The sequence below is a fragment of the Ammospiza caudacuta genome, chromosome 14 (assembly GCF_027887145.1).
Source record: "Ammospiza caudacuta isolate bAmmCau1 chromosome 14, bAmmCau1.pri, whole genome shotgun sequence".
Classification (NCBI taxonomy): domain Eukaryota; kingdom Metazoa; phylum Chordata; class Aves; order Passeriformes; family Passerellidae; genus Ammospiza; species Ammospiza caudacuta.
Genome location: NC_080606.1, coordinates 8549863 through 8562021, shown reverse-complemented (window position 1 = coordinate 8562021; position 12159 = coordinate 8549863). Strand labels below are relative to the sequence as shown.

Below are 12159 nucleotides of genomic sequence, written 5' to 3'. Positions count from 1 at the left end.
AAAAGGTAATTTATGTTCCACTTATCCTTCTTTATAACACTTCATTTTTAATGCTTGGGTTTATCCAGTGTTCCTTCCCAATGAATAGCCCCAATCATATACTGTCTCAAATTTAATTTCTGTCTTTTAGACGAATTCAGGTACTATGGTGGGAAATATTCCATGCGAGATTTCTGCTGCCTGCCTCTTCTCTACCTGTTTATTTTTCAATTTTAGTTGAGCTGAATCAGAGCCAGAACCCTACTCCTATTTCTTAATGAAGAGTGAGCCTTATTACTACAACTTTGCATTCTATCAGCATCTTAATTAGGGATCAATTTTAATACTACATTAGCATTTGGTTCTTCAGAGTTTGGATCACTGCTTATAACACTGTACCAAAAGAACTTGCCTTCTACTGCTTGGCTGGCAGTTTTTAATTTGTGCAGTTGCTTGCTGGAGTTTTGCTCCCCCAATGCTTAGTAGATGCTTCAAGTGCAGTTAGTCACCTCCCTCCAGGCACTGCAGCACTCTTTGAAGAGGCTTCTTTCCTCACTGCACCTTGTCTGTGGGTTTTTCAACCATGGGCTCAGCCCCCAGCATTCTCTCTGCAGAAACACTACTTAAGATAAGATTGGTGCAGCACTTTCTTTGCCTACTTAATGTGGTAGTCAAATAAAGTACTGAAGACTGGAAAAATATGTTTTTTCTTCCTCCTAAAGGTCCTTACAAGGGACCTCTGCTTAGCACACCATCTTTCTCAAAAGTCAATCCTTCAGCAAGTTTATTTATACAGAAAAGAACAGCCTTGTAAACTTGCCATTCCTTGTAAGCTGAAGTTACCCTTGTGCTCACTTACTGAGTAAGGAAAATAGTGTGGCACCCAATCCTTATATTCTTACAGTCACCTAGAAAAAGAGGCTGGAAGCAAACAGATTTACACAGGCCCACACTGCTGTCCACCAGTGAGAATCACATGCTTTATTCTACCTTAATAACACAGCTAAAACTCATGAATTCTTGAGCTTCACCCATACAACTCTTATCTCTGTACAAAGCACCACATGGAAAACAGGGAAAGTGTTTTAACTTTCAGAAAAGACAAAGCAGAAGCATTACCAATGCTAAAGATAAAAACTTATGACAAGGATCCTTCTCTTCCTCTCTCTTCTGTCTCAAACACGGCCCCCAAGTACCAGCCAGTAAATAAAGCAGCCTCCCAGATGCCAGAACCCATGGTTGCCAACAAAGCCTGGAGAGGAGACATCTCTGGTGGCAGAGGGACAAAAGATAAATTACAGGAATATGTCTATGGCACATATATTACAACAACTTTGCCAAAGGTGCCACAGATTTCAAGCTAATGGAAAGAAAAGCATAAAGTGAGATTTTATATACCATTAAGGATTGTGAGAACTCCATCTTTGTAACACAAAAGTGCTCTGGGAAGACATACAGATCTTGATATGGCTGCTGTCCCAGCGACCTTGCTACAACTCCATGGAGCTGTTCTGCATTCCAATAGATGTCATTCTCATGAAATTAGCACTTTAATAACCCTGGCTGCAAGTACTTAGTGTGGCAAAGCAATATCCATGTACTCACAACAAGCACTGCCTTCCAGGAAGTTATCAAAGCCCAGTCAGACTACAAAAACTTCAGGCATATCCTGGAAGTCATGGACAGAGAGGTGCAGTCTGTTAGGGGACCACACAAAGGAAAAAATAAAAGATCTCAGCAAATATGTTTCTGACCAATGGAACAGGAAGGTGTGCCTTCAGAAATGAAGCTCTTTACATTGATTGCTTCAGCCAACACCCCAGTCATGAAAATGAAGGGCTTTTTAGAAGGTCATACAAGTAGTCCAGGAAAGATGCTGACTTGTTTATAGGGCTGGACTGATAAACTGCTCAGCTTTTGGTCAGTCAGCATACACCACAGTACTATCACACAGTGAGAAATGCAGCACTAGGACCAGCTCAACAGCCATATTCCATTTGAGAGCCACTGCACTCCCAGCATGCTTTGTTATCCAGGACATGTTTCTGAGAATTTGTCAATTAACCACAGAAGAACTGCCCCATCTTGTTATTTAAATGCAAACTTTGCAATGCTAAGCTAAGTACCAATCTTAATAACCCACTCCTTAGGATCATAAACATCATAAAAAAAGTCAAGCATTTTCATAATGCTTTGCTAATGAGGGTCAGGGCCTGACTAGACTTGTTTTGGCCTCCAGCCTAGCAACAGTTTCTGTATTGGCCAAACTCTGGTGAGTCTACCATTATTTTCAATAATCTGCATACTTCCTGCCTTCCATGGAGACTCTTGCCACAAACTACCAGTATATGAAATATATCAAACAACTAGCACTTCTATTTCTGAAGACAATAATTTGATGCTATAGAAAACCTGCACTTAACTGTAAACAGTTACTTAATGCAAAAATAGATAGCTTAACATACTGAGCTTGCTCCATTAATTATGGCATGAGTTTTGAGAGAACAAAAAACTAAAGACTACATTTCATTCATTAACTGGTCACAGTCTAGATCTGTAAACTAAGCAAAATGAGCTAGCCCAGGGTTCCTAACTTTTATTTTCTGGTTATCTCTTAACTGTCAGCAACCAAAAAGTGCCAACATTAAATTTCTCTTAGTTTACCATTCAGTGCTAGATAACATTACTATTATATTTAACTCACAACTGAAGAGAAGGCAGAACTGCATATTCTTTCAGCAGCTCCAAATAAAATACCTGCATTCCTAAATCATTAACGTTTCAACAATTTCTAGCAAAAAAATACTTAAGTTAGATGTGTAAAGTAAACAATCTAGACACAAAAATACACTTTCCTGACAGTCAGAGAGTTTAAATGTCAAAAACAACGTTAAAATTTGAATTTCCATGAAAATCTTTAGCAGGAACACAAAGCACTGAATTGAATAAAGAAAATATTACAAACAATATGAATGTAACTAAAGCAAAGGAGGCAATAAAAATGAAAGACCAGACTGATGGCACAAGGAGAGGTTGTTCCTAACTCCTCTTCACCCTACAAGGAGTATGAGAACAATTAGCAGAACTAGTACTGCAGAGAATCAGAGCACTTAGAATGACTTTGTGGTGACTGCTTTTAGCTAAAGAAACAAAACCAGGGTCTATCCTTAAGACTGCCAATGATTTGATTTCCTGTATTAATAGAAACTACCTCATGTGCATTTAAGGACAGCTTACTAAAGTGACCTTATGAAGGAAAACGTCTTTAAATTACAGATAACCTAATTTGGAGTTTATCATAGCATTATTTTCCCAGTTCTCCAATCATATCAGAGGATGAACCTACTGGCAAAGGCAACTTCTTTTTGAAGCCATGCAACCCTATCCCGCCTGCCCCTCTGCTGCACCAAGATGCATTCACCAGATCTGCTTTCAAATATGCTGGGAATTCCCTGCTGAGCACTGCCAATGCCAGCCAAAATACACATTCTCTACTGTACTATATTTTCAAAGCATATACCACAAAATGCCACTCAGAAAGAACTTCTACTTCATGTTCCAACATTTAACCTTCAACAGTAAAGACCAATACACCCTATTAATTCAGAAGAAAATACTGAACCTTATACAAATCCACATGACATGCATATGAAAACCAGAATGAAGTCAGAGAGACACACAGATGTGAAAGAACACTTCCCTGTGTGTTTCCTTGTTGATCTTTGGCCATGACCAAACAATCATTATAGCTGTTGTGTAATATTGGAATGTAACAATAAATATAAATTATTACTGAGTCTGCCACAAAACAGTGTAAGTCTCCACTGCCATACAACCAAGTCCTGCAGAGAAACAACAAAATTTCATATTCCTGGCATCAAGAGCAGTAATGACAATAGGTAGAGATCAGCTCTGTGTAGGGATTACAGAGAAATAACACTGCTGGGTTTTTTAAGACAACATGAAATTCTAAGTTTCCAGATAAAGTTTCAAAAAAAAGCTTGTAAAGAAGCATATACCAAAGCAAGCAAGGAGTTAAATGCAAGGTTCCAACATTACAGTAAGTTGTAGAGACTAAAGCTGGAGGTCAGGCTGCAGCCAAGAAACAAGAAATTGAGAAAAGCATGAAATCCTATCAACTGCAACTATGTGTGCATATGTACACACCTACAGACAAGTCCCATCTCTCTTCAATGCCTTACTAGAAAGCACTGGACAGCAAATACTGCAAGAAAATCAGCTTTGGGGCTGTACTGGAAGATGTTGAGCTATTTCAATCTAAATTACCAGCCATTCTCCACCATTACCAACACTTTACCAAGACACAGCAACTAAGGAGAAGTCCTGAATTCCAGTAACTCTGGAACTGTCTCTTTACCACAAGGTTAAGTTGTACTCATTTTGAGTAGAATCACAGCTTAAAGTCTTTGAGTGAGGAAACTAATGGGTACAAGACTAGCTAACTCTGTATTTCTAAACTGTATTGAATGGAAATGTTTCCAAACTTCAGTAACAAAATATTAAGGCAGTGTAGTAGTGCTACCCCATACCCTTTCAGATTATGTAATTTAACAAATCTTAAGACTTGAAAACACAATGAAATACTAAAATCAGGCACATCAACATGGCTGCACCTCTGTCCTGTAGCCAGACAGCTGCTGCAAAATACCACAAGACATCAATGAAGAAAGGAACAGATAAATTTCTGAGCTAAGTCTTCAGCTCAAAATTGGCTATCACCTGGACAATATTTTAATCCAGAGGTCATCAATCACAGAAGATGGTCAAACCATTGAGATTATTCCTAGCAAAGAGTGTGGTAGCCAGCAACACCTCCTCGTGCACACAGGGCTGTCAGCTTCCCCAAAGCCTCAGAACCACCACAGGTACAGAGCTCGGCTACAGGAACCACCCACTGCCTCCAGCACACACCTCTGAGAGATGAGGAAGATGTGAGCCATCTTCATTGGGGCGTTTGAATACAATTTCCAAAGAGCTCTCCAGACAGGTGGGAAGCAGGGCACAGGCCCCAACTCTCACTCCAGGTGCAAACTTGTGTTCTTGGTTACCAATACCAGATGTCAGGGGCAGAACAAATGACTCCCCTTACATATTGTGTCAAGTACAGGTAGGCACCACTAAAATAATCCTGCTCACTAGCCAAAACCTTCAAGAAGAGACTACAAAAAGCAAACAACTGACAAAAAAGTTAACCTGATGGACTGCCAGACAATGTCTTCTCCACAAAGATGCTGATATTAAAATTAAGTAGGCAAGATGAAGAGCTTGAAGGAGACACTGTGCAGGACAAAAACCCAGAAAGATTATTTCTGTGTACCAAGGGAAATCATTACAGGCACCAGAGATGTGAGATTCTAAGAAAAAAGTCCTCCTCACTCCCCACAGCACAGCTTCAACTGAACTCCTCTTCACACACTTACCCTCCCTCTCTTGTCACAACCTTCTTGCACTTCCACTCAAACATTTTCCTACTAGAAGGAAAACAGCAGTGAGCAGTAGTGTAAACCTTGAGCCCCTTCACACCGGTAGACACTTCCTTTCCACTTTCACAACAGAAGGCAGGACATGGTATTGTTTCCACTAATCATGATGGCCCATCTTGTGTATTGCACAAGATCAAACCAGAAAAGCAAAAGGGATAGAAGTTACTTGTCAGAAAGGTAAAACAGGCTGCTCAGTTTTCATTCTCCATAAATGAGTGGGTTAAAATGCTTTTACAATTCTTCCTGCATTCCCTTACAATTCATTTCTATGGACAAGTTCGGTGTTCTGTAGTTTTACTCATGAAACTGAGTCTCAAAATCAGCGTCTAAACAACATTTTGTCCTAGAGACAATTTTGTCTGGGTCAGCAATTTTCAAATTTTGTATCAGTGTTCACACAGCCAGGGTAATTTCTACATGCCTTCTGAACCTGTAGTGTGAGAGCCATCACATTGGTGGAAGCAAGGCACAGGCCCTGCAGGACACATCCTGTGAAGAAGGGCAAGGGTGGCTTAGAGTGCAATCAAAAGTGAAGTGAAATAAAGGTATGAGAAAGTTCTTCAATTAAGAGAGACAGAATAAAATGTTAACAGATCCATGGAGGCTACAAGAGGAGAGGAAGTTTTGGCTGAAAGAACTTGCTCAGGCTATTCTCAACAAAACACTGCTGGAGATATTCAATGTCTTCCAGCTATCTTCTTTTAACTCCATGAGTCACCACCCCCTCCAACCCAACACCTCCCCAGCAATACCCTCCACACCCTATTCTCTGTGCTTTAGGAACTCCAGAGATAGGAAAATGCCAACTGTTTCATCCATGTATGGGCTGCCCTGGAGTTCAAAACCCACACCCTTTCAAAACAAGCTTTTCAACTCATTCCTACTGCCTTGAATTTCCTGCCCTGATGCTGTCCTCATCTTGGCATCAGAAAAAATCCAGAGGTGTCACAAGCAGGTTTTGTTCTAAAGACAACATGCCAGAACCCCTTGCCCAAGTGATTCAGCCACCTGCTTTTCTTTGATCATGCCCAGTTTCATTGTTCAAAGACCTGCAAGGAATACGAGTCATGTTTGTGTGAGGATACCTGCTCACAGGTCTTTCATCCTCCCTGTAATTAACATCACTTTAAAAAATAACTCTATCATTTACATACAAATCCTTATTTTAGGCCACTGCTCTTCGACCACATATTTCAGTCCATAGACAAAACCTCCAAATGAACTTGAGGCAGAAAGCTGCAATACCCATTCACTGAAAAACACCAGCTCTCATTCAGGATTTTCTTGCTGTGCAGGATGGAGCCCAGCTTCAAAGCCAACATCTAATCTGTGTGAGTTACCCAGTTATCACTAAGACTGCCTGCAAATCTTGTGAATGCTAGAAATCATGCTGCCTCTGAACACTTAGCAAGAGCAATTTATTCACCAACCTATAATTTTACGTGTAATACTGAACAACTTTTTCAAACTTGCATCCCCAACTGCACAAACGTAATCAGCTCACAAGGCTGCTGAAAGCAGCAGTTCTGCCATCTGTCTGCTTATTCCCACCTCACAATTGTGCAGGCACAAATGTTTGTGAAGCCATGCAATGATCCAGAGAGAACCAAACTCTGTAACCAACTGGGGAAAAATATAAAATTATTCTTAGATCATTTCCTGATCTATATAACCATGCATGCTGGCACAAGCGTGGGAATAATCAGAAATTACAGTACTAATTTTAATGACAGTGCCACTTTCTGAAGTCAAAAATTTCAGAAGTTGATGCAACAACTTTTCACCAGGTCTAGCAACTAAATCTGAAGAACACATGAATTTCAGAAAAATTCAAATAATTTTACTTAGTTTGCAATTGTGTTGTCGTTAAAGTAAGAAGCAGGGGGAAAAAATTAAATTGATTTACTGCTTACTAAGAGGAATCAAAGTGCTTACTGGAAAACATTTTAGTGCTGAAATCTTCACGCCTGCCTCAGTTTCCTCCAGTAATAAAACAGACAGCAGAACTAATCTGTTCAAGAAATCATTCTACAACACAGATAAAAAACCGTAACACCAATGTAATATTGTTACAGAGACGGACAAAATTAAACTCTCTTACAGCAATGAAAAAGTGAAACAGCACAAAGCTGATGTTGCAACCTATAGTGGTCTGGGATGGAGAACAGACACAGGACAATGCACAGCAAAATGGCTACTGAGAGCAGCAGATGCTGAACAGTTGGTATCTACAAAAGGACAGACATGGATTTGCAAAAGACCTGGGTAAAGAAACTCACAGTGGAGTCTCCCTGCCCTCCTTTCATTATTGGTACTCTGATGAAATCACATAGGAGTTATGAAGAGCATATGGGGAAGACTTGCTGGGGTGGCAGGTTAAGTAGGAATCCACAGAGCTGGGTTGTCATGACAGCAGCTGAAAGTATGCAAGAGATGTATAGATCCTGGGTGTTAGAACAGCAAGGACTACAAATAAGATTATCAATACATTTTTAAACACCAAGAAGCATACACTACATCTCATTAATGAAACACAGATTGCACAATAACTGTTTGCACTGGTGAAGGTGCACGAGGGTCCAGGACATACACAGAAAATCTGTACTCATTAAAGACTGAGAAAGCACAGGTTCTCACAAACTTGTCATGCTATACATAATAGGAAAAAAGTGACATGCACTCTGGTGGACCAACACCATCGAGTCTCAGCTGGAGCTTGGAAATTCACCACATGAGCTCCGTTCCATTTAAAAGCAAAGTAAAACAGCAGAAACTCAATTTCAACAACCCCTTACGTTAACTCTGCAATCAAACGGACTTGGATCATGCAGCAACTCGGTAACTCATCCCGGCTGAGAGGAAGGAACTTCCTGTCAGAAGTGTCTGAGCTTATCTGCAGCAGCATGCCCGGCTCCCCAGCACAGGCAGGCTGCAGGTGCTGACATGCTGGGCAAGACAGTCCTGGCAGGTCACTTCTGAAGGCAGTGTGGCACAGGGTTCAAGACAAACACTGAACAAGAGTGGCCAGGGATGGGAATAAAACAGGCCCTTGTTGGACACTCTTGCAAGGAAGCTTGGGAGGCAGAGGGAGGATGGGAGTAACAGGTGTTTATGTGATCTGTTCAAAACTCTGGGAATTTGATGTGGTGGATTACTCGGGATGTCTAACACTGGGTGATCTTCACGAGTCATTACAAAGCAAGGACTCTGAACGGTATGAGACCAAAGTAGCGTTACAAGTGCCTGGCACGGGGAATGTACAGGTACACCAGTGTTCACAAATCCAGGACTCGCACACAGGGCTGTTACACTGGGTACTCACCATCCAGCACTGGTGAAGGAGAGGCCCGCCCTCAAGCCGAACACACGGACAGCGAGAGGCTGCCTAGTGGAGGGGTCCCAGTAAGGACAACTGGTGAAACTGAGCGAGGAGGGAGCTACTCGGGGGCTGCTGAACACAGCCCACGAGCGGGGAGAGGGCACTGCCCACGGAGCCTGCCACAAAGGCGGCCGCTCGGAGCAGGGCGCTGCTAGAGGTGTGAGGGATCACAGGGGAGATGTCACCAGCGAGCCCCGGGAGCGACGGGCCGAGAGGGGCCGGGGAGGAGTCACGGAGCTGGCGGGCAGCGCGGCGCTCCCCGGGGCGAGCTCCCGGGGAGCGGGGGCGCCCGCGGGCCGGGCCCGGGGACAGGCGTGGGGCCAAGCGAGGACAGCGGCCGGGCGGCGGCAGCGGGGAAGGTGCCGGGCGGGAGGCGGGAGCCGGCGGGGAGGGAGTGAGGGAGGGCGCCCGGCCGGGGGGGAGCCGGGCGGGACGGGCGCGCACGAGGCGCCCACGCGGGCGGTCGCGCCGATACTCACTATGGGTCGTTGGTGAAGCGGGGGCTCCGCGGGGGCTGGTATCCGTACAGGTGACAGTAAAGCACATCGAAGCAGAAGCAGCACATCTCGGCCGACACCACCATCTTCCTGCAGCCGGGCCCGCCGGAGCCGGGGGAGGCGAGCAGCGAGGAGGCCGGCGGGGAGAGGCCGGCGGGGCCCCCGCCGCAGCTGGGCGGCAGCGGCGGGGACAGGGCGCAGCCGGCGGCGCCCCCCGCCAGCCCCCCGATGCCGTTCAGGCGGGGGCCCCCCGGCGGGGGCAGCGCCCCCGGCTCGCCCCCCGCCGCCGCCGCCCCGCCGCAGTGGGAGCCGCCGCCGCCGCCACCCGGGCCGCCCGAGCCCGAGGGAGGGGAGCTGGAGAGTTTCTGCTTCTTCACCCCGCAGCAACCCGCCGCCATCTTGGAGCCGTCTCCCCCCACGCAGCGCTTCCGACCCATGGCGGGGGGGCCGGCCGGCCGGCCGGGGGACGTGCGGCGGCCCGCTCCGCCTCCTGCCGCGCCCGCTTCGCCTGCACGGGGAGGGGGCGGGAGAGGGGAGGATGAATGAGGAGCGGGAGGGAGTGGAGGATCGGCGGGGGAGGGGGGGAGGAAGAAGAGACAGAGAGAGCTGCGTTAGAGCGACCCGGTGAGCGGCCCCGGCGGCCAGGGCCGGGCCTGAGGGGGCAGCGCGGCCCGCAGGTGTGGCGGCCTTTCCCCTCCCCTCCACACGCCAAGCCGCCCCTCTCGCCTTCCCCCCGCGCTTTATCTCCTCCTTCTGCCAGGGAAGTGGAGCAACTCCACCTCGCGTGCTAAAAAAAAAAAAGAAAAAAATAAAATAAACCCACAAACCCGAGCTCTGCAGGCGCCGCACGGCAGGAGCAAAGCCCTTGAGATGGTTAAAAACACCCCGCTAAATAATTCAAGTGACCTGAAATGCCTTTCTCTGGGGAAGAGAAGGGGAGGGCTGTGTTGGAGCCGACAGGCTGGGAGCCTGGAGAGAGTGCTTGGATGCCGCTATTAAGCATGCAATCGTGATGGCTAAAAGCCACGAGCTTTATATGTATATATATATATATAAAATATATCTTTTTTTAATTACAGCTTTGGCAATTCCCAACCAGTAAATAGCAGCTCGGAGCATAGGCCCGCAGCTGCAGAGCCAGCAGCCATGACCCGGTGAGACCACGGCGCTGGGTGCGGGCAGCCCGGCAGGGACCTCTAGGGAAGGGAAGTCCAGAGGAAAAAGGATGTGAGTTCTGCTGTTCTCCAGAAACCAAAAATTAAGCTTATTAAGGAGAGGAAATGTGTTTTATATTACTGTTTTACATTAGCCTCACATGTAGATATCTCTGAATGGAGAGACTTGCAAGCAGCCACAAAGTACTTCAAAATCTCTAAGTATATTTAGAAAATAACACCTCACCCGTCAGTGTTATGCAGCCATCTCTGGCATGGGATGTAACAGCTGTTTAACATAGACTAGCAACACTACAGTATCAAGGAAGACAAGGGGGTGAGGACTGCCACACAGAGTTAAAATAATATCACAAGTTTACAGAGACAGCCGTTACAGAAGCTGAAATGAAATATACAGAAAGATTTCAGTTTCAAACTACTTGGAGACTCAGTTTTACATTTCTTGATGGAAATGGTTTCTCCAGCATCCTCATATTAATTTTCACAGCATCTTAAATTATGTTTCTGAAATCACTAGATCTCCTATACTAATGGGTTAAAAGGCTCTTTGGAGGTTTCTGTCCAAATACTGGGTAAACTCCTCTTGCTTTGACTGTGATTCATAGCCTGAAGTAAAACAGCTGCAGGGAATAATAGCAAACAGAAAGGAGAATTAGATGGTGTGAAGCAGTCTTTTCCATTTTTAAATGTAATGTTTATGTTTGGAGCTGGTGAATACTTGAGAAGGGAACCCAATTACCTTCCCAAACAATGCTGAAGTTTCTTTCAAAACAAAGACAGTGTTTTCTACTGAGGGATTCATTTGTTTAAAATCAGTTAGCAGTGACACCTTCTGTTGCTTTTGGGAAAATAGTTTCTCCAGGTATTGAATTCTGTCTTTTTTCTCTTTTTTTTAACATCCTATATTATTTAACACCAATATTTATAAAAATATTCAGTAATTGCAAAAGCTTACAATTCAGACAGATTAATTGTTCACTCCACTGGAACAGATATTTGGAAGATTCATTGTAAGGCTCAGAGCTAGGACTGATATCCTTATGCAATATCAAGACGGCTGATAATAAATAGTGATAACTTTTTGATAACATATTATATTTTAAATGGTCCCTGAATGAAAGGGTAAACTAAGTATATTACTTAATCATTAGAAAAACCTTCCTTTTTCCACTTCTGCTGATGTTCTCTGCTGTACTTGCCTATAGTTGTGCTCTTATTTTACCTCAGTGCATGTAATGCATACCAACTGTCTAGGTAAAGACAACAACAAATATACAAACACAGCTGTGGAAACTAGTGGAATCAGGAAGACAGAATTCTGTTATCAGATATCTTGAAGTAGAGAGAACTGCAGCCTCACAAAATGTTCTTCATAGCTCAATGGAAATTTTCCATTTCTATTTGAAGGAGCATTTATTCTTGGGATAATATGGCTTTAGTTAATAGCAGCATGTGTTTCATTGGTCCTTTGCTTCAGTAAAGTATCAGACTTTAACATTTCTTACTACAAGAAACCCTGAATGTACTTCTATGCTCTGCTAACTTTAGCAGATTCTTTCCTGTTGGTTGATGACAGTGCTGTGCCTCATGGAGTCAAGTGTCCCAAGTGAACTCTGGATGAAAAA

At 44.3% G+C, this 12159-nt stretch overlaps 1 protein-coding gene across 1 annotated transcript in view; it reads right to left on the bottom strand.

The window, feature by feature from the left end:
* Window positions 1-12159, bottom strand: part of AMMECR1 (AMMECR nuclear protein 1) — a 96238-nt gene that overhangs the window by 61720 nt on the left and 22359 nt on the right. Inside the window, exon 2 of the mRNA XM_058814018.1 lies at window positions 9342-9867. Coding sequence (XP_058670001.1) covers window positions 9342-9867 — 526 coding nt within the window. The remainder of the gene's footprint in view (window positions 1-9341; window positions 9868-12159) is intronic.